This window comes from Tasmannia lanceolata, unplaced genomic scaffold (assembly GCF_043159265.1).
Source record: "Tasmannia lanceolata isolate RefF3 unplaced genomic scaffold, GAP_Taslan_0.1 ptg000025l, whole genome shotgun sequence".
NCBI lineage: Eukaryota > Viridiplantae > Streptophyta > Magnoliopsida > Canellales > Winteraceae > Tasmannia > Tasmannia lanceolata.
The window spans coordinates 13,280,748-13,303,841 of NW_027518702.1; the positions used below are offsets into that span (position 1 = coordinate 13,280,748).

General features: G+C 38.1%; 1 protein-coding gene across 1 annotated transcript; it reads left to right on the forward strand.

Moving 5' to 3' along the window:
• Nucleotides 1-1,784: 1,784 nt before the first annotated feature.
• Nucleotides 1,785-22,579, forward strand: LOC143858304 (oxysterol-binding protein-related protein 1C-like). The gene is made up of 10 exons (XM_077368957.1): nucleotides 1,785-2,618; nucleotides 3,452-3,808; nucleotides 9,060-9,159; nucleotides 9,847-10,295; nucleotides 11,287-11,442; nucleotides 18,592-18,759; nucleotides 18,853-18,993; nucleotides 21,158-21,388; nucleotides 21,491-21,604; nucleotides 22,112-22,579. The coding sequence occupies exons 1-10, from the start codon at nucleotides 2,052-2,054 to the stop codon at nucleotides 22,280-22,282; spliced, it is 2,454 nt and encodes an 817-aa protein (XP_077225072.1). The 5' UTR covers nucleotides 1,785-2,051; the 3' UTR covers nucleotides 22,283-22,579.
• The last annotated feature ends 515 nt before the right edge of the window (nucleotides 22,580-23,094 follow it).

Genomic DNA, 23,094 nt, shown 5'->3' on the forward strand with positions numbered 1-23,094 from the left:
AAAATCCATGGAAAATGAGTTTGCTTAGGCTTGGAAATCTCACTTTCCAAGAAAATTTTCCATAGAAAATAAATTGCATGGCCTACTAGGCTTGCAATATTCCTTGAAAAACAAGAACAACTATCTATTTTGGAAAAAAAAAAAAAAATTCTATAGGCAATGACCTTATTAAATGATGGAAATCTCACTTTCCAAGGAAAATGTTTTCCAAGAATTTTTAGCCTAAATCCAATCTCAAGGTATGTTTTTGTGCAACGAGATTCCTCGTTCTGTTTGTTTTATCCAAACTTTCTTATTGTTATCAATTTTTTAATTTGGATGAAAGTCATGTGATCTGTTCGCGTACTCGTTTTGGCCGTTGAACTAATAAACAATTGAAAGTCGTGCTTCCTAAAAAAATAGGGAGATGATTTTTTCGCCCCCGTGTAGGATAAGACACCCCTTTTAATGTGATTTCACGTTACAAGAGGGCTGTATTATCCTACAAGGAGGTGAAAAAATGATCCACCAAAAAACATATAGTCTCTAACGCGTACTCCTCTTCAGAAAAGTACTGAATAACTCCCCATTCGAAAGTCCGTGAAATCTGAAAATAGAAAATAAACAAAGGAAAAATATGATATTTACACCCCTTTTTCCCAAAAAGAAGAAAAGGAATAAAAAGACCTTGACTTGGAACGACGCGACCCATCTGGACGAACTCGGATCTTAAATGGTCCCCCCCTCTTTAACGTTCAACAGTTTCACGCCACGTGTCTGACCAGCTGCATTGTGCCAGCTGTCACTCAGGATGGTTATGTGGCCGGCACGTACGTGAGTGATAGAAGAGAATCGAATAGAAAGCAGAAGAAACCAAAAGCCCCAACTCCAAAAACAACCGACCTTTGAAAAAGGTTATTGATGTTGGCACTGCAATGTTTTGATAATTTCACTAGCTCATCTTGTCTTTTATTTTTTAAACAGATGTGAAAAGTAATCATAGTCCCAAAAAACAGTAAGGGTACAAATCGGGTCGGGTTGAGAGGCTAACCCTCCTTCAACCCTAACCCAACCCAACCTGATCCTCAAGTCGAGGATGATCAACCCTAATCCAACCCGCCTCTGAATCTCTCAACCCTAACCCAACCCACCTAACTGGATTCACCAATCCGGTTTGCAACGTGATTGATCTTCTCAGAGGGCAGATCAACCTCTCTTGACCCGCTTCGAGGGAAAGGTAGCTCCTCCTATGTGCTCAAAAAACACAGTTTCAAGGATAATTTCTTCATTAATTCTCAAAAGAGTACTTCCATGTTATTTATAAATAGAAATCCACCTACCACTTCCTCTAAACTCCTACCCACACTAATCTAGATGACCATAATATCGAAGACTCATATCCATAGCAACAACTAGAGAGATAAATCCACAAAATAACTCTGATACCTGTTATTACGAACATCATCTTCTCAGAGGGAAGATCAGCTTCTTGATCCACTTCAACGGAAGGATTAATTGTCATTTGTGCAGAAAGACACTTTTAGAAACAATTTCCTTCATTCATTTAGTACAAGTTATTTAAAGAAAAGCCAGATAAAATCTAAACTAATTTATTCCATCACTTGCTATCTAAGCACGTAACACCCGACCCAAGTTGCACAGCTCTCAGACATCAATAAAGAAGAAAAGACAAGCTGAGTTGGTGCAATTATCAAAACATGGTAGTCCCAATATCAATATCCTTTAAAAATAGATAAAAACCGTTTTCCCTAGCCGTCCAAGTACCGGAATCTCACCCCCTCCGGTGAAGTTCTCGGTTTCGTGCCGTGAAGGCCTCCTCGATATCTGATACCCCCACGCTATTATTATATACATGATGAAAATTATTATTCATATAATAATAATATAACATATACTTTTCATCCATACTCTCTCCACCCCCCAATTTCTCGTCTAAATCAAAATCCCCGCCTCTCTCTCTCTCTCTCTCTCTCTAATTCTCTCTCGACGATGACAACAAGCAGAAAAATCATCGCCGATATGATCGATCAAGATCGGGCGATTAATATTCCATGATCCGAACCGAAGGGCAAAATTCCGTCAATCTCCGTTATCACATGCATCCATTCTGTTGCGTATCGACCGTTCCAGGCGTAGAACGGAGCCCTACATCTCCGTCACCGTTAACCGATTTCCTCTCCATGCCTCCACCTCCTCGCCAAGATTCTCCTCCTCCTCCTCCCCCTCCTCCTCTCCAATCCGTTAACGGTTTCCGTAACGGCAATATGAGCGGCGATCAAACCCGTCACCGTCCGATCCAATCAACGGACCAGATCTTATCTCGATCTCTCTCTCACGATCAACAACACCTCCTTTTAAATGATATAGTAGGGAATGGTATTTCTGGTATTTTGTATAAGTGGGTGAATTATGGTAAAGGTTGGAGACCTAGATGGTTTGTTTTACAAGATGGTGTTCTGTCTTATTATAAGATTCATGGTCCTGATAAGGTTTTTCTTAATCAAGAGATTGATAAAGGAACGAAGATCATTGGTGAAGAATCTTTTAAGCGTATTTCTAGACGTAAGGGTGGACATTCTCAATTACGTCGTAAACCTTTTGGAGAGGTTCATCTCAAGGTAGATTTATTTTATTATCTTTCTTTGTATGAGATTTGGAATTGAATTTTTTGTTAATTTAGACCGTTTTTTTCTGTCTTTTATTTCAATTTAGGGCTAATCGGATGGTTTTTGGATCTTAGATTGAGTTTTTGGATTTTTTTTTCCTGTTAATTTAGATCTTTTGATTCAATTTAGGGCAAATTGGATGACTGGAGGTTTTGGATCTTAGATTGAGTTTTTTTTTTTCTGGTTATTTAGATCGTTTTTAATTTTTCTTTGTCTTTTGTTTCAATTTAGGTTTCTTCAATTTGAGAGAGGAAATCTGATGATAAGTGGTTTTGGATATTAGATTGAATTTTTTGAAAAAATTTTTCTGTTAATTTAGTGAATTACGGTGCGGATGGAGTCCACTTCAAGATCCGAGATTGAATTTTTTGATTTTTTTTTTCCTGTTATGTGAGATTTTTTTTTTCGTTGTTCTTTATTTCAATTTAGGTTTCTTCAATCCGAGATTGAAAATCGGATGAGAAGCGGTTTTCGATTTTGATTTGAATTTTTTGTTTTTTTTTTCTTTTAATTCAGATCTCTTTTTTTTTTTTGTTTTTTTTCTGTCTTTAGTTTTAATTTAGGTTTTTTTCAATCCGAGAGAGCAAATCAGATGACGAACGGTTTTCAATCTTAGATTGAAGATTTTTTCTGTTAGTACAAATATTTTCTCTGTCATTTATTTCAATTTAGGATTTCTTCAATCCGAGAGCAAATCAGATGACAAACGGTTTTCAATCTCAGATTGAATTTTTTGATTTTTTTTCTGTTGATTCTGATTTTTTCTGTCTTTTATTTGAATTTAGGTTTCTTCAATCCGGGAGAGCAGATCTGATGACAAGCGGTTTTCGATCTTTACGGGCACAAAGAGGCTCCATCTTAGAGCCGAGGCACGGGAGGATCGAGTGGCATGGATGGAAGCATTACAGGCGGTGAAAGACATGTTCCCACGGATATCGAACAGTGAGCTCATGGCTCCCATTGACAACTTTGTTGTCTCCACAGAGAAGCTGAGGCAGCGGCTTCTGGAGGAGGGGCTAAATGAGGCGGCCATCCAGGACTGTGAACAGATTATGAGGAATGAGTTCTCGGTGTTGCAGAATCAGCTGATGCTTCTCAAACAGAAACAGATGTTACTCCTCGATGCTCTGCGGCAGCTGGAGGTATAAAAACTTGTAGAAAATTTAATCCCCTGTGGAATTCGTAATTGTTCTTCAATACCATTCATTTGATTTTTTTAATACAATGGTTGCTTCATGAACCCAATCTTGGTTTTAATGATGGGTTTGTAATTGCAGCTCTTTCCACAATATTACATCTGGTTATGGATTTGCTATTTTTCTTCATTCTCTTTATGTGTCACTAATTTGGAAGAAGAGTGACTGTTGTGGGGGTCTTTTGTGTACATTTTATTCGTTGTGGACATGAATAAAAATAAGATGGAAGCATTTTTTTGGTATCGGATTATGTCAATCTTTCAATCTTAAATCCTCTGTACACAGAGACTTCAATTGATTAAAATTTTTTCCCATCTGATTTAGTTTTGATTCTTATTCTTTTGCTATATTTTGGCATTCCTTCCTCATTTTATGCCGAGATAAAGGCAGTCATATGCATCAAATCTTCAAACAGAAGAGGGGAAACTACCGAATGTGTTGTTTCCCACCGAATCCTATGGAGATGTGATTATCTTCCCATTGATCCCCATTTGGACCTTTTATTTTACCCAGAGATCATGCACGTTGACACTACCTTTATGCACTTCTCTTCGAGGATTACCTTTATCCTTTTTCTGCATGAAAAGCACAAATTACTATGTTGGAGGGTCGCTTTCGTCTTAGTTCAATACTCAATCAAGCCAAATTTTTCATGGGAAGGATATTAATCATGATAGGTACCTCCATATATTCATGGATCCATGCACCCACACACCATACTTATAAGTTTTAACAAGGAAATTCTATTTCAAGAATATTTGGTATCACAATCATGCACTGGACGTTCATTGGCGCAGCTATTACACTAAAGCCATTATGCTATTTTATTTTAATGCAAGTTTTAAAATGTTATATATTTCTATTTATTTGGAGATTATTTTAGATTTTTTATGCTTATATGAACTATTACTTATGCAATTTTTCTTAATATTATTAATGCATTTTGATCATGCTGGGTTTTACAAGATCACACCCACAAACCTTTCTATCTCTAAAGCTGCATAGCCATCCATACCATAGTTTCCTGGGAAGCGAGTGCAAGAAGCAATGCGGAAAGTAAAAGTGGGAAGCGAGGGATTTAGAAAAGAGAAAATGTGAGAAGCTAAAATCTTTAAAGAAAGTAAAGAGGAGATATGTGGGAAGTGTCATTGAAACTCTACATGAAACATTTAATAAGCCTTATTGGGAAGTGTCTAAAGCTACATAGCCATCCATACCATAGTTTCCTGGGAAGCGAGTGCAAGAAGCAATGCGGAAAGTAAAAGTGGGAAGCGAGGGATTTAGAAAAGAGAAAATGTGAGAAGCAAAAATCTTTAAAGAAAGTAAAGAGGAGATATGTGGGAAGTGTCATTGAAACTCTACATGAAACATTTAATAAGCCTTATTGGAAGCGAATAATTAGTGTCTAGAAAGAGTAGGGTTATTGTAGTAGGTTAAGGATAACAGTTAATTTAGGTAAGCATTGCAAATAGCAAAGAAGACTCTGTGACTGATTAAATTTCAGCGAGCTTTCGGGGAAGTGAGTTCACATCTAACTAGAAAGTTTGCGGTAACTATGTTCCGTACAAACTCAATTCCCATTCATATTACATGCAAATATGTTACATTGTCCACCAATTAAGCTGTTTCGGTGAAGACAGATTATGATCAGGGAACAAATGGTTAAGGAAATGTCTTTTAGAACAGAATTGGTCTCTGTTAGGAGTGCTCAAAATCAGTGTTGAGGGCGCGCATGTATATGCTAGGGACCGTTGCAGAAAGGCATTTTGCGGCTCGCTGTTGCATGAGGAGCAGCCACACAAGCTCACTCTCCAGCGGATTTTGTCTTATTCATTTAATTCATCTGAGGTGGCTGCTCTCTCATGCAACAGCCAGCCGTGAAATGCCTTTCTACGATGGTCCCTTGCAAATCCCTATATATATATATGAGAAAAGTGTAGCTACACATACGTGTAGCTAACTTAGCTACACCGACGGCTTAAAATACAGTGGGCCCCACATTGTTTGGGTGATGCAAACCATTCATTTGATGGGCCCTCACATAGATAGGGTGTGCCCAAAAAATCAGCTCCATAGGATCATCTCAACCCTACGATTTGTGGAGGCAAAAATGGACGTGTAAAAACCTTCACAAATCTGTCCATTTTTGCCTCCACAGTTTGAAGGGTTGGGATCATCCAATGGAGCTGATTTTTTTAGCACACCCTATCAATGTGAGGGCCCATCAAATGAATGGTTTGGATCACCCAAACAATGTGGGCCCACTGTATTTTAAGCCGTCAGTGTAGCTAAGTTAGCTACACGTATGTGTAGCTTCACTTAACTCTCTCTCTCTCTCTCTCTATATATATATATATATATATATATATATATATATATTTGTATATGACATGTAACTCATTATTTTAATGTTGAACAGGATTGATTTAGACTCCCATTTGAAATTTCCCCTCTCGTCTTATCTATTTTTTCATCTTTATTATATTCTAGCTAGATTTTACAGCCTCAGATGTCATTGCCTTGATAATTCGAAACTCCTTTTACCAGCCAAATATCTCTCTATGTTAACTGTTGAAGTCCTTCAAACACTAAAATGTGGTCTATCTCATCTGTCTTTAGAGTACAGACAATGCCATATGACAAAGATTATCTATGAATATATATGTGTTTGAAAGCCAAAGGCATTCAAAGGAAATGAAAAATGAACTGCGTCATTGTTCTATCACATCTATATTCCAAAGTCCTTATAACAAAGATTACCGATGGATGTGTGCTAGAGAGCCAAATGCAGTCGAAGGAAATGAAAAATGAACTTCATAGTTGACTTTTATGAAGAGCCAAACCTTTGCATGTTCTTTTTTTTTTGTCTCGTGTTGGAAGGGAGCCCTGGACTTCTTCATTTATTTTAATTAGAGCCGAACTCCTTTATGTTCATTTAATGCTTGTACCGGTTGGCTGTGTCTGAAGCAGAAATTTCGTAGTTTGTGTATTTTATTTTTTTGAATGGCAATAGTTTGTGTATTATAAGTCAAGTTTCTCTGTCGAATCTGTGCATGACTATATTTAGTTGCCTGTCTGTTCCATTTTATGCATATTTTCTTGTAGTTTGGGCTATGTCATGCTGCCTATGTTTTAGTTACATTTCTCATGATTGTATCATCTCATGAAAGTTAATTAGGAAGTCCAAGCCACGTTTTGGAGGCTTAAAAGCATGTTTTGGAGGAAATATGGAGGCATATGAAAGTTAATTAGGAAGCTTAAAAATTAATTAGGAAACTTGAAAGCATGTTTTGGAGGCATGAAAGTAAAGTGTCAAGTAAAGGATATTGAGTTCTAACACTTAAGAGAGGAATTTTAGCTCCATGAGATATTAAATAGGCAAATTTATTAGGCAAGAGATATTAGCATGTGCGTCTTTTAAGATTCCGATGCTTGTAACCTCTTGGGAAGGGCATACAAAAATATCCTCCTTCATTTAGCATCTACTCATGTATACTATATATAATGGAAAAACCGGAGTGGACCCTAAGGTTGTTTAAAACCTTGAAAGTTTCCTTTAACTATTAAATACCTTATAAATGTAAATTTCTTTATAGCTACTAAATATCTTGTGCTTTTAAATTTTTCCATAGCTATTAAATACCTTATAGATATGCATATAGCTCTTAAGTACCTTACATTTTTAAATTTGGCTTCTTACCTCATTGAAATTTAAGCACGGATTTTTTGCATGAATAAAGTTTTCTTTATCGAAGGACATGTTCTCTGTTATGTTCCTAGACATCAAGTCTTTCCTCACTGTTTCTACGCAAGTTGTTTTCTGTCTGCCCCTACCTCTATTTACTCCATCAATTTGCATGAGTCACTTCTTCTCATTGGAGCATCCAAAGGCCTACGTTGGATATGCCCAAACCATCTTAAGCGGTGCTCTCTCATCTTCTCCTCAATTTGTGCCACCCCTACCTTTTTGCGGATGTCTTCATTTTTAATTCTATCTAACTTTGTGTGGCTGCACATCCATCTAAGTATTCGCATCTCCGCTACACATATTATGCACATGCTGCTTCTTGGTGACCCAACATTATGAGCCGTACAGCATGGCTGGCCTCACAGCTGTCTTATAAAACTTTCCTTTTAACTTGGTAGGTATTTTACGGTCGCACAGAACTCCTGAAGCATATAATTATGTGAAATATCCTGATATAATATACCATTAATGCACTTGCGATTTTGGTTTCGGTATGTGTATAGATTTCGGTATCAGTTCGGTGGGATGAAAACGGAAACATTTCTGTTGTTTCATGTCGATTTAGGTGGAAATTTAAAACCATGTTGCCAATCAAGATTCCCATGATGATTCCAAGAATTCTTTTAATATTTTCCTTCCAACCTTTTTTTTGAAATGGCAAGATGAATTCATTAAAAAGGAAGGGGACCGAGGTGGGCCTCAACCAAAATTACAAGAAAATAAAACAACAATAACAAGAAAGACAATATTTTCCTTCCAACCTTCAACTCTCTTTTCTAGGTTCATTGATATTGAATCAATTGAACACACTTCATACCCTTGTCCTTTATTATTTATGCCTTATGGGCAATATGTTTATGATCCACCAAACTCATGAGGCTTTGTTTCCATTTGGGACTTTCAAAGTTCTCAACAAATTTAAATAAGAGTTGATAGTGGGTTCGACATAGATTATGCAGCAACCAATAAATTCATAGTTTCCTCAATGATTGTATATGTTGCCACTGGGGGTAACTGAGGGCATTAATAAACAACCTCTCACAAGGGTGGGTATTCACAAGCCTTGATTGGAGACTCCATTGATTTCAGTATCCAAGATTTTTCATAACATGAATCATGCAGTTAATATTTATGACAATATGCATATGTATAGATTACAGTGGGATGCCTCACAATTCTACAAGCCTATGAGTTGCACTTGTGGGGTTCAAAAAAATCTATCCAGTTCAAAGATTCCCATAAAACTAAAATTAACTGTACTGACTTCCCCTTGTCATGACACATTTTACACTTGTTTTTGTGCTTATGACATGTCTTCCATGAAACCTTTCGATGACGTGTTGTATCCATGTCTATCGACTTGAAAGTTTGATCTACAATGGACTGTATTCTTTGCTCATTTCTTATTGGTGTATTAAAAAATTGCTATTTCAATACCATGTTATGTAGACAGAAAAAGTTGATTTGGAGAATACACTCGTTGATGAGAGCCAAAGACAGTCAAAGGAGGATGGGGCTTCTTCAAAACCAAGGCACGAAAAATTTAGCGGTATGTCAAATGGTAAACCTTCTGTGTTGTCCATGATTGTTAATTTGGTAAACTATATCATGTCCTTATCTTTATATGTTCATCTGCTTATCTTTATTTGATGCTTGCATATGTTCTAATTTGTAGTTCTTGTTTTTTTTTTTTTAAATATTTGCTTACTTTGTCTCTTTCTGCACGAAGGATTTCAGTTCTTCCATAATCAACTAAAAAGATTAAATGGACTTTAAATTATCTATTTATTTATGTATAACAAAAAAGCAGATTTGTTGATACATGACTTAAAAATATGATAATACTTTCATTGTGGATTGATTGATATTTTGTAAAAGTTGTTTTATTTCACGCTTCTTTATTATCTCTTCTTATATATGTTTCTCCATAAATTAATTTATTGAACTGCAACATACTCTCTCAAAGAAATAGACCAAGTAGTTGTAATTTTTGAGAAACTTCTGATAATTTTGGAGCATTTTGCTTCGTGCTTCTTCTTTGGTTGACTTTGTTCTAAGATGCTTATCATTTTTCTCATCCCAGGAAAACTTTTCTGGAATAAAAGACTGCTTTCCAACTTGTTTTCTCCTGTTTAACTTGTTCTGAAGGACTTGTTATTGTAGATGCTTTTTCTACAGTCTTTCCTAATTGGTGTCTTAGTGAGTCTTATTTGCATGTCTGAAATGATTTTTTCAGAAGGAAGTGCCACTGAATCTGATGATGACAATGAAAGAAATGATGCCGCAGAGGAAGAAACAGATGAAGAGGACAACACGTTTTTTGATACAAAGGAGTTCTTGTCGTCAAGTTCTTTTAAAAGTACAGGGTCCGATTTTCGGAAATCATCATTTGATACAGAAGATGAAGAGGATTATTCCATTGGTTCTGAGAATGGTAGTGACGCTTCCATAAAATATGTGGGATTTAACCATCCTCACATCAAACGGCGTAAAAAATTGCCTGATCCGGTTGAGAAAGAGAAAGGAGTCAGCCTCTGGTCTATGATTAAAGATAATATTGGGAAGGATCTTACCAAAGTATGCCTTCCTGTGTATTTTAATGAGCCTCTATCTTCTTTACAGAAATGTTTTGAAGATCTGGAGTACTCCTTCCTTATAGATCGAGCATATGAATGGGGTAAAAGGGTAAGTTTTGTGATCTCAAAAGCTATGTTTCTTTTCTAAATATAATTTTTTAGTGTTTTCAATTAGAGTTGGTATTATAACCTAATTTTATCAGAAAGCTGGAGGAGTTCCTGTGAGGCAAATGTGATTCCACCTGACAAACTGGTATTTTTGTAGTATGAGAATGCTGTGATTCTCATTACTGCTGGGTTGGACTCCACAAAGCCCTTTGCTTATCTCCTTGAATACCATGGAAGATAGCACAGCATACCTTCCTAAATTTCCTTGGAATAATAGTCTCAACTCTCAATGATTTCTGCAGTTCTATATTTCATCATGATTCCATGCTTTCTGGTTGTGATTTCATCATGTGATGTACAGTCCAAACTCCTAAGTTTCATCTTTAGATTGTTTTTATGCGATTTTCGGTGTTTGATCAAAGTTAGTCTAATTTTGATTTTGATTGCTATGGTTATCTCAACTAATTTGGCAATTTCTTTATCCTTTAGTGTCGGACTTCCATGACAGCTTGTCCAATCTCTTTCAGAAAAAAGTTATTAGAATATGTATCTTACAAGGAACATCACATATTATTCACCTTCTTTATGCCTTATCGCCAACACTTAATGGTAGTATCCGGCCTTGTTGGGCTTCAATTTTTCAGCAGTGCAAGGTTGAAACTTTATCAATTAAGAAGCCTTCATATGCTACTTGCAACTTTTTCTGATGTCTAAACTTCCAAACTATTCAATGTTTTGTATTTTTTAAGTTGTGAAATTCATTTTCCATATTCAAGTTAGTAGTTCTTCACTTGATGCATTTGAGTGCTTTCATCAGGAGATCTTTTAGTTGTTTCCATATCATTATTTTTCACATTAAAATTCCACTTCACTTGTAATATGAGCTATAAAAAAGTCACTCTTTTGGCCAGAATATATGAATAATTTATGTTTGTTATAGGATACTTTTTTTTTTTGCTTCTAATATTTGCCTTCTTGGTGGAAATATATAGGGTAATAGCCTTATGAGGATTCTTAATGTAGCTGCATTTGCTGTATCTGGGTATGCTTCCACTGAAGGAAGAAATTGCAAGCCATTTAATCCACTTTTGGGAGAGACATATGAGGCTGACTATCCAGACAAAGGCCTCCGTTTTTTCTCAGAAAAGGTGTCTACGCTCAAAACCTTCTTAGATATGTTATGAGATCAGTTAAATCTTCCTCTCCGTTTTCTTATGTCTCGGCATGTATATATATATATATATATATATATATATATATATATATATATATAGAGAGAGAGAGAGAGAGAGAGAGAGAGAGAGAGAGAGAGAGAGAGGTGTAGCTACACGTACGTGTAGCTAACTTAGCTACACCGACGGCTTAAAATTACAATGGGCCCCACATTGTTTCCGTCATGCAAACCATTCATTTGATGGGCCCTCACATAGATACGGTGTGCCCAAAAAATCAGCTCCATAGGATCATCCAAACCTTACGATTTGTGGAGGCAAAAATGGACGTGTAAAAACCTTCACAAATCTTTCTATTTTTGCCTCCACAGTTTGAAGGGTTGGGATCATCCAATGGAGCTGATTTTTTGTGCACACCCTATCAATGTGAGGGCCTATCAAATGAATGGTTTGGATCACCCAAACAATGTGGGCCCACTATATTTTAAGCCGTCGGTGTAGCTAAGTTAGCGTGTGTAGTTACACTTTACTCATATATATATATATATATATATATATATATATATATATATATATATATATATATATGTATGAGGGAAAGGAGTGTGCGGTTGACCGCATATAAGGTTATATGCGGTCGAGGGCCCAAACACATGGGTCCCACATTTTGGGTGGTAATCAAAACCATTCATTTGCAAGGCCCCATCATAGATAGGGTGTGTACAAAAAATCAGCTCCATTGGATCATCCTAACCCCTCCAAAAAGTGGAGGGCAAAAATGGGCAGATTTGTGGCAAACGGTGTCTGTCCATTTTGCTCTCCACTTTTGGATGGGTTAGGATGATCCTATGGAGCTGATTTTTTGTACACACCCTATCTATGTAAGGGCCTTGCAAATAAATGCTTTGGATCATCCTAACAATATGGACCCACATGAGTTTTGGGCCCTCGACTGCACCTAAGCTTGGTGCGGTCGAGCGCACAATCTTATTCCTCTCTCTCTCTCTCTCTCTCTCTCTCTATATATATATATATATATATATATATATATATATACACACACACACACACACACACTCTGCAATATATACTGTTAAAGTTTCTAATTTTGGATAGTTTAAAGCTTTAACAAACAACATATGATCTATATCTACCTTGGATACTACTGCAGAGTGTGTGAACATCACTTTAAGTCTGGTGGTTTCATCCCTGGATGTTTTTCTTTCATATATAAAGAGTTCTTTTAATTTTAGTAGTAACTAGGCATAATCTGGAGAGAGAGGTGAGACGATAGACATTGCTATCTCAAAAATCTCATTTACTTTCTGCTAACTTGGAATTATCAATATTTTTCTATGTACAAAAAAGCGTGCTACTTTGGTTGAATAATGTTTTATTTGGCTAAAAAATTGGTTGACTGCCGTGAAATCTTTTTAATGACAAAGTTGGGAAATAACACTGCATAGATGAATCATATAGTGGGCGGCAGGCTGGGCCGGTGTAGGATGATGTAGAGACCCCGGAATCAATAACCCATGAGCTTGGAGGTAATGAGGAGAGAAGCAGGTGAACTACCTTGCTGAGCAAAAGTCGCAGTAGACGGTCGGCTGCGCTCACGCAAGCACAAAAGGCTATGATTTATCCGACACTTTGAATTTATTCCCGACACACGTGTCCCGCCGTGTCTGACACGACACCCATGTCGACACTCCTTTGGACACTTTTAAATGTACTGCTATTAGTGTTAGACTTAATGTGGGTGTGTGGACACGTTTTTGTGCCGTGTCAGGTGTGACATTCTGTTTTATTATTGCATAGTGTTTATATCTTTTATTATTAACTCTTCTTTTATTATAAACTCTTTGTTAGCTCTTCTTTAACGAGTATTTGTTGTTGTATCCTATATATACTTTCTATTTTAGCCGTGTCCCTGTTTCTAAATTTTGGGGGTCTGCCAAGTCCGACGCTCCGTGTCCGTGTTGACACGCGACACCCGTGTCCGTGTCGACAATCATAGACAAAAGGTCATCATACTCGGCCCGGGAGACGAGGAAAGAATCATCAAGGGTCATGAGGCCGGCAGAGGATGATGTAGAGACATCAGAAAGGCTGACAGATGTGATGTGACCAGAACGGGGTGGATGGAGCTCCAGATTTAAAGCATAGCAAGTGTCGATAGTATGCCCCGCTACCTGACAATGAGTACAATAAGGACGCCCACGCTCACCGGCACCACGACCGCCACCAGAATCATGGCCACCACCACAGCCACCACCTCCACGACCAGAGCGATCACTACCAACATACGCGGCAGGAGCGGAACTATCAATAGAAGGATCACTGGACCCATCACTCTGCATACATCGTTGTGCACAAGAGAAGACCTCAACGAGGAAGGGAATGGAGCCGGAGCCAACAATCCGCTGCTGAAGTGAGAGAAAGTCTGGACCCAAGGTATCAAGGAAACAAACGACACGAAGGTCTACCTAACGCTTGGCAAGGAGAGTCGGGTCGACGGTGAACGGTATATACAAATCCAGCTGTTGACAGAGGGCAACATACTGACTGTAGAAGGTAGGTAGAGGCTGGTCCCCGCACTGGATGCACATCCACTCAGAGTAGGTATCACACATATGAGTGAGATTACCAACCCCAGAATAGAGAGTCGTTGTATGCTCCCAGATGTCCTTGGAAGTCTTGAGACACATCATCGTGCCAGCTACATTTTGTTCCATACTGTTCCAAAGGAGAGTGTGGATCAGGGCATCATCTTGCCGCCACTTAGCATCTGATGGATCCGTGGAAGAGGGAGGATCATGCTCAATGAAATCAACCTTACCTCGTGCCAGGAGGTAGGTCTTAACGCCATACGCCAAGGAAGATAATTGGTCCCGTCCAAGGTTACCGGGATCGCCCTCCCCAGGGGCGATGCCAGAAATTTTGCACAAGGGGGGCAAAAATTATAGTAATTTTTATCTATCTTAAAATTAAGATAGACAAAATTTCTATCTAAAATTTTGCACAAAGAAAGGAGATAAAAAAGGTAACATTAAAATTTTAAACTTATTTTCTATCTTAGGGATGATTGGAAAGGGGGGCATATTTTTTAAAAAGGGGTAAGTATAAAAAAATATTAAAAAATACAGGTATATATATATTTTTTCCAAAAAATAAGGGGGGCAATTGCCCCCCTTTCCTTACAAGTGGCATCGCCCCTGGCCCTCCCACCCTCCGATCCGCAATTCGGGGTTGCTAACCCCAAATGTAGGTCATTTGAGAGCCGGATCGCAAAAAAATGGTGACCCGAGCGACCCGCAAGAAAGAAAGAAATGCATAGAGATAGGGGAAGAATGAGGAAAGAGAACACAAACAACGACTCTCCTTCCCTGCTTTAATCTAATCATACCTTATTGGAGGCTAAAAAAAGAGGGAGAAAAAGAAACAAAGAAGAGGTAAAGAGACTAACCTGAAACAGATGTTATTTCGACAGAAACTCCCACTGAAGATCGCATGTCAAAATACAATCCATGTATAGTGTTGTAAAACCTCATTCCCTGCTTCCTTGCTTTTGCAGGGAGAAAGCGAGAGGGGTGTAAATGGCATAAGAGGAGGGAAAAGGGACCTCATGGAAGGCATGCAGACACTTAATAACCCTAAACAAAAAAATCTGACCACAAGCCTACTGATATTGGCAATTTGGCACCACAAGTTTTAACCTCTTTTTTCTAAACAACTGTCAAATGTACCTTTCCCAAAAACTGATATTAGCACTAAAAGTTTTAATCTCCTTTTTAAACAGCTATCAAACGTGTTTACCTTTCCCAAAAAACTGTCGTCAACCCCCAGTTGATATGCTTGATCGTCATATTTAAGATAAGGCCTAACAATACTTTAGCATCTCTTGGCGTAACATTAAATTAGAGTGAGAGAGCACTAGAGTGACCCAGATTAGCGCTCCAAACTGACCCGCGACCCCAAATAGCGAACCAACTTAGCCTACCCTCATCGTACCGTGCTACCATCGTACCCCGTACCGGTTCCGGTACCGCATACCGGAACGAACCACGTTCCAGGTAACATTGGTCCCATCAAGTTTATAGAAGTCATATGTAGGAAAGGAACCTCTACAGTAGGGGAAGAACTAGAAGAGGGAATCAAAGGTGGAGGCGGCGTGATGGCTGGAGGATCCATGGGGACAAAAGAGGTGTGGAACTAATAACTACAAGATGGGGATAGGAGTTGCGGACAAAGGGCAATCAACACATGGTCCCACGCACCATAACGCGGCTCCGAAAGATAGACATATCACAAGCGTCGGGTGGAAGAAGAGGGAGGTGGTGGCATCGGGTGGAAGAAGAGGGAGGAGGTGGTGGCGTCGTCTGGTTTAGGGGCTGGTAGAGGAAGGAAGAAGGGTGGAAGAAGATGGTGGCTCCCAATGGTTGTCCCTAGAGCACCACAACCCTAGGGTTCTGATACCATGTTGAGAGAAGAGATGGGATGGGAGAGTGAGAAGAATCAATGAGTTAGAGACTAGCTCCCCCTCACTAGTGTGTGTGTGAGTGTGTGTGTGTATAAAGAGAAATGAGTACAATGACCAAAATGCCCTTAGGCACATATACACCTTCTAACATCAGAGCACAGGTTCCCACCCTAAAAAGTTGTAGTTGTAGGACTTATCAGCTAAAGAACCCCATTTCAGAGGTAACGAAGGACTATTAAATCTATATGTCATAGTGGACAGTATGGAACGACAATTGTCACAAATTGAATCTATTGCAAGAGACTTGCCACGAACATGGAAGTCTCTTAGTTCCATGGAAGTGTTGACAAGAAAGTGTGTGTTGATTGGGTACACACTAGAAGAGTACTTTGTGAAGCACAACTTGGACAATGACTAAATGATCAAGTTGCAATGATGGCTTTGGTCGGGCGTGTGAGAGAATGGTGGATGACACGAGAGTGAAAAAAAACCTAACTCACTGGGAAAACATGTGAGACCAGTTGTAGGAATGATTTGGGCTGAAGGCTCTTTAGTAGTACAAAACGCTACATTCCAAAAGGATTCGATAGGTGACCCACATGGTCTTGGTCCCACCCTGAGCAGACATCCCATGTGTAAGATTAAAAGCATGGTTTCCAATGTTGGTTTCGCTATGTAGTTTGGTCCACGAAAGTGGAAGTACTTCATGGAAGTTTATGGCCGTGCTTGGACATCATGTAAAAATTATGGAAATTTATAGAAGTCCACAATAATAGAAATTTAAGACAAAAATTTAGATAATGTTTGAATAAGACGCCTAGCAACACACCATCACATAAGCATGATAACCATCCATAATGGTTTAACAAGATCAAATGCCTAGTGACATGCATTTTCACATGTCTGGAACAGTAATGTTCATTCTAAACATAAATATTTCACATGTTTTGAAAGTTGATGATCGTGCCATTCCTTTTACTTTTCAGCTTATGTTATTAATGGAATGCCATTAATATTTCCTGGACATATTGGGTGTTTTAGTATACATCACAAAGAATCAAACTTTGGACTTCGGTCCAGATTTCGACTTTGGTCGGTTCATTGGCCACCAAGGAAGTGGAAGTTTAAAACCATTGATAGAGGACTACAAAAATCAACAGTTTAGCATTTCCTGACTAGACCCTAAACAAGGCTTTATGGATCAAGAGCTTAGGATCATTCGATCAAGGTGTTCGAGAAAACATTTTTCCGGAATTGTGGTTGCTGTTTGGAACAATGGATCTGATCGCGTAAACGAGGCAGATGTGGGGCCCAATACATGTCTTTTAGGAATAAGCATAAAAGCGACGTTCTGAGTAGAATTTCCCTGTTTGCAAATAAGGGAAGCCAATTTTCCTGTTTGCAAGTAAGGAAAGAATTTGGTGTCATCCTAAGAGCACCTAACACAATGGAAAGACTTTTCGCTGTGTTTGTTTATATCAATTCATCACCTGATAAATGGTAAGTGTTATGTAGAATTCATGATTTCTGCTTCTTGACCTATATTTTTGGTTGGACTGGCATGATCCTGACCTTTTTCGATATAAGTAATTAAATAAATAAAGGAAACTGAATAACACAATTGAAGCAAAAATATACAAAAAATTGACTAAAAATCAGAACTGCACCAATTACCATCTACTCTTGCATAACAAATTTAAATGGTCCATGTTAACCAAAACGCATAAAATTGTTATTAAATAATAATTACTGCACTAGAAGATATCTCTCCCGGTTTCTAAGAGCTCTTACCCTTTAGGCTATAGCTACATGGGTGCCATTACTATATTCTGAATTACTTTTCTGTACTAAAAAAGTTCAGAAAATTATGAATTGTGTGGCTTCAATAAGATAATAAAGAGGGTTCAGCGACTGTTCTAGACCGGGACTATGTTTATGGTTTCCAACCTTTCAAACTGAAATAACAAGATGTAAATAATTTTCTTTTTCTTTTTTGAATAAGCCTGCAGAAGTTAAAACGAGAACACTATGCCTCTTTATTTCTCTTCTTGTGCCAGTTATTTTAACATGTTTATTTGGGAATCCAACTAGAACAAGTTAGGTGGACTTTAAAAGAACACAACAAGAGTACCTATTTTCAGTCCTTTTACGAGAAAATAAAGTGTATGTTGAGAACAGGATTTAGGGGTGAACCAGCCTGCTAGGATTGCTGTTTCCATTTTAACCGACCAGTCCATTCAAGTTTGTGTTGTACAGATTACTTTGAAAAGGTCTACGTATAATTTCCCATTCTTGGAGATCAAGGGTTTCCATCTTTTCTTTTCCTTCTATGAATAAACTGTGACAGCTAGATTTTTGTTTCTTGGGTGACACTTTATCCATTTGAAAGTTTCCACTATATGTATTGGGTCCTAGATATCTCTACAAGCAGATGGCTTTATTCCATGTACGCCTTAAATACTTAGGTTATAAGGCTTTGATAGTATTATATTATTTCTTAACCCATCAAATATGTCTTCGTTTGTCAAACACAATTGATGCTTTCTTGTATGTATCTCATTTCAGTTTCTTTTCTCTTTTCTTGTTGATATTTAAAACTACTGAGTCAATTTCGTTATTTAAAAGTTCACTTTATTTTGAGGCAGGTCAGTCATCATCCCATGGTTGTTGCATGTCACTGTGAAGGTAGTGGATGGAAATTTTGGGGAGACAGCAATCTCAAAAGCAAATTTTGGGGTCGCTCAATTCAGCTTGATCCTGTTGGTATTCTAACTCTTGAGTTTGATGATGGCGAGGTTTTTCAATGGAGCAAGGTATGGAGGCAATGTATGAAGTATGAACATTGTAGATTTTTTTTTTTTTTTTTTTTGGAGGTGCATGCTGAATACTGGAGATTCTTTCTTTAGGTCACCACTTCAATTTACAACCTTATATTGGGTAAGCTCTACTGTGATCACTATGGTACCATGCGTCTACAAGGAACTCATGAATATTCATGTAAGCTGAAATTCAAAGAGCAGTCGATCATAGACCGAAATCCTCATCAGGTGATTAATACATTGCCTCATCTACTTGCAACCTGTCAATTGTAATATGTTATAATTTCATACTTTTTTTCAACTTCTGAAAGATCTTGGTTCCTGAGGATGATCTCAATGGCATAAGCATGATCTCAATGGCATAATTGCAATAATATTGTATGTACTGCCAGGGGCGATGCCAGAAATTTTGCAAAGGGGGGGCAAAAATTATAGTAATTTTTTTTCTATCTTAAAATTAAGATAGAAAAAATTTCTATCTGAAATTTTGCACAAGGGGCAAAAATTATAGTAAATTTTGCTCAAGGAAGGGAGATAAAAATGGTAAAATTAAAATTTTAAACTTATTTTCTATCTTAGGGATGATTGGAAAGGGGGGCATATTTTTTTTAAAAGGGGGTAAGTATAAAAAATAAAGGTACATTTTTTTTTTTCCAAAAAATTAAGGGGGGCAATTGTCCCCCTTTCCCTTCAAGTGGCATCGCCCTTGTGGACTGCCATTTGAAAAAAAATATTGTATGTGCTGACAATTCTTTGTTCAAATTCGATGCAGCTATCATAAGTTTACACCTTTATTGTATCATTGGAGTCATTTTTATAGCATATACTAGGGCTGCAACAAGGTCGGGTTAGGTTGGGTTTTTCAAATCCCTAGCCCAACACTGGAACCCATTATCTCGGCCCTGACCCCCTGACCCTGAGTCAGGGCCGAAAAACCTCAACCCATTGCCTGCCCTACAGGGCTCAGTGCTGGCCCCGGCCCACCCTGATTGGGCCGGGCCGGCCCTAATTGACCCTAGTGCAAATCCCTGTTAAGAGTGCCAAAAATAAAGCAACCACTTATCATATAGAACAAAATGATCAATAAACAGAGAAAGGGAACAAAATAAGACAATATGAATTCAACAGCATGATGGGCAACAGAGACAATTAATAATAATAATCTAAAGAAACATCAATCCAAGATAATAGAAAACATTAGCAAAAGAAACATGCCCAGATGGTTCAATTCTATAATAGAAAACTTAGGGTCGGGCCGGGTCAGGGTACCCGAGGCATTAACCCAGAACCCGACCCGACCTGAGTCAGGGTCTAAAAAAATGAACCCTGACCCGCCCTCAGGGTTGGAAAATCCAGCCCTGACCCTGTTCGGGCTCAGGGCGGGTCAGGGCTGACAAGGCCAAACTTGCACCCCTAGTGCCATATACGTATCTCCAAAAAAAAAATAACGGAATTGACCATATTTTATTCCCTATTGTTCAATGGTTTTTGAAGCATAACCCTGAAGAGGTGAAATCTTTCTTATCCTTTTTTTATAAGATCATTTGATGAAGCTGGCTTTTAGTTCTGTACACCATTCTGAGATGAAAACGATTTATGATCAGCACCTTGCGTTGGAAGATTTTGACTTCTGTTAATATTCAACTACTGGTGTGGTAAATGTTGGGAGTTAAGATGGTGTCATGGTCTTTGGCAGCTCATTTCAACACAATTCCTTTTTGAGGATTTCACATCATGGGTGTGTCTCATGGTCTTTGGCAGTTCATTTCAAACACAATTCCCTTGAGCATTTCACATCATGTGACAAGTATAATAAACTATATAAGCTGATATAATTGAATATTTTCAGGCCTACTATTGTGCTGGTTACAGGCTAGGACATTGTTTACATACGCTGCAATAAATATTTTTGTGATATTCCAAATACGGTAGATGCTTATGTATTGATGTGTACCCTATATATTGAGCTGATACTTTGTTTTAGGCTACAATACACTTTTCCTGTAATTAAGACGGTATGTGGTTTTAGGCCCTGTTCGTTAAAGATTATGAGTTATGACAACCGATTGTGCGCGCCAAACCGATTACTGGGCTCAAAATTTCGTTTGAATTTAAGCCCAAAAATCTGTTTGGCACTCATAATTGGTTGTCATAATCTTTCACGAACAGGGTCTTAGTCATGATCCATATTAGAGAGAACAGACCTAGTAACTTTTCTGTGTGTGAAACTGTAAATATGGGTGTTGTAGAGTAACCACAAAGGGTGTTATAGAGTAACAACGAAAATATATGTTGCTGCTGCTTATAATGATGATTATATATATATTTGCAACTTGTGACTGAAACTGTGATTCTGGACAAACCGTAGTCGTGAATGTTAGTTCTATTGCAGGTGCAAGGTATAGTCCAAGACAGGAATGGGAAAACAGTGGCCACATTATTTGGGAAATGGGATGAGAGCATGCATTATGTGTTAGGTGACTTCTCTGGGAAAAGCAAAGGATCAGAACCATTGTCTGAGGCCCGTTTGCTCTGGAAACGAAGCAAGCCATCTATGTTCCCCACCAGATATAACTTTTCACGCTTTGCGATTACTTTGAATGAGCTCACCCCTGGATTAAAGGTGATCATAAATTTTCACTTCCAACACATTAGTCATATTTTTGAATGAGTGTAACTGTTTTTTTGTGGAAGCCCTTTTAACATGACACATATTCATATGCAGGAAAAATTGCCACCTACGGATTCCAGGCTAAGGCCTGATCAGAAGTGCCTGGAGAATGGAGAGTACGAAATGGCAAATGCAGAGAAGTTGCGACTAGAGCAGAGGCAACGGCAGGTAAAAAAACATGTTTAAGATTCACAAGTAAACAAAATTTTGCATTTTTTTTTTTGCTTTTTGATGAGACTAAATTTCCAAAATCTATAAAAAAAAACCCCCAAAGTACAATCATTTGTGTCGGATGCAGTTTATCTCGACCCATTTCCCAAAAATTTTAAAATCCTGTTTCGTTCCAAGAATTTCTTGAAGTGCCATATCAGAGAACATTCCCATAGCCTCAAATTTTCATTGCAAGAAAAACGATATTTTCTGCATTGTATCCATTATGTGTTTGTCTTTCCCTTGGTTCTGCTTATATTAGTCAATTAGATGAATACCTTTTCGCTTGCCTTGTCCTATAAGGCTATGTTTCTTTCAACGTAAATTGGGCGTAAAACAAACCTAACACCCATTTTGAACCGTAAAATGGGCATAAAATTTGTTTTACACCCAATTTACGTCGAAAAGAAACCGAGCCAAAATGATGAATATACTAACAGTTGATCGTAATGAGGATACAAGCAGTCCCGGAAGATGCAAGAGAGGGGATGGAAGCCAAGGTGGTTCGCCAAGGATAAAGGAAGTGACACATACAGGTACATAGGTGGCTACTGGGAGGCTCGCGAACAGCACAATTGGGAGTCATGTCCAGATATCTTTGGCCAAGTGATCACTGATGTCCAAACGTCTGACTGAGCCTGCGTAAGAGATGGCTCGCCCTCATTTTTTTGTTTTTACCTCACCATATATTTCTTCTCCTCCCTTCTCATCAGGGATCTTGTGATTCCATGCTCGCCATTTTCGAGCAGTCGAGGTGCTCCATGGCATGTCAACACAGGGAGATCCAGCTGTTGTTGGCATCTCTAATAAAAGAGGTTTCTTTTTCTCTCTTTATAGTGTTCTCATTGTGAGTAGATAATGGTCCATTAAAATGTGACATCTCCTTTGTAGAAAGATAGTAGTATTTTGATGTTTAATCCTGATTTCATCTCATTCCACTGTCTTCAAATTTATGCTTGTCTATCCAAAATGAGGAAGTCTCCCTGTTTGGATTGCAAGAAAAACATTTCTCATGGAGTTTTTTTCCTTCCACAATATAGAAGGAAATAATATGATTATGGGTTAATTTATCTGCCTTGCTACCGTATCAAACTGTTGCAACTAAAACCTTTGAAATCCAATTGACAAATACAAACTGCAAGAATTTTTGTCAAGTAGAAGGAATCCAGACTCGTTCTCCAATTATGCATTGGGATCAAGTCCAGCAATCCATTACACTACGCAATCTGGAAAAATAACTAGAGAGAGAGAGAGAGAGAGAGAATCCTGAAGCTAGTTCTCAATTCTGAATTAAGTCTAACAAGCTATCACACTACACAGTCCCCAAATATAATTGGCGTGGGATACCCTATGTCATCAAGAGAGAGAGAGAGAGAGTTCGCACCCCTTGTAGGATAATTCGCACATTTTAGGGAGATGATAAATTCGCACCCCATGTAGGATAATTC

Excerpts from the sequence above, each read along its gene's own strand:
- LOC143858304 (XM_077368957.1), top strand. The coding sequence starts at position 2,052 with ATGATCCGAACCGAAGGGCAAAATTCCGTCAATCTCCGTTATCACATG. Across the intron at positions 9,160-9,846 it reads AAGGCACGAAAAATTTAGCG|AAGGAAGTGCCACTGAATCT; the intron begins GTATGTCAAATG and ends TGATTTTTTCAG. Across the intron at positions 18,994-21,157 it reads TAGACCGAAATCCTCATCAG|GTGCAAGGTATAGTCCAAGA; the intron begins GTGATTAATACA and ends GTTCTATTGCAG.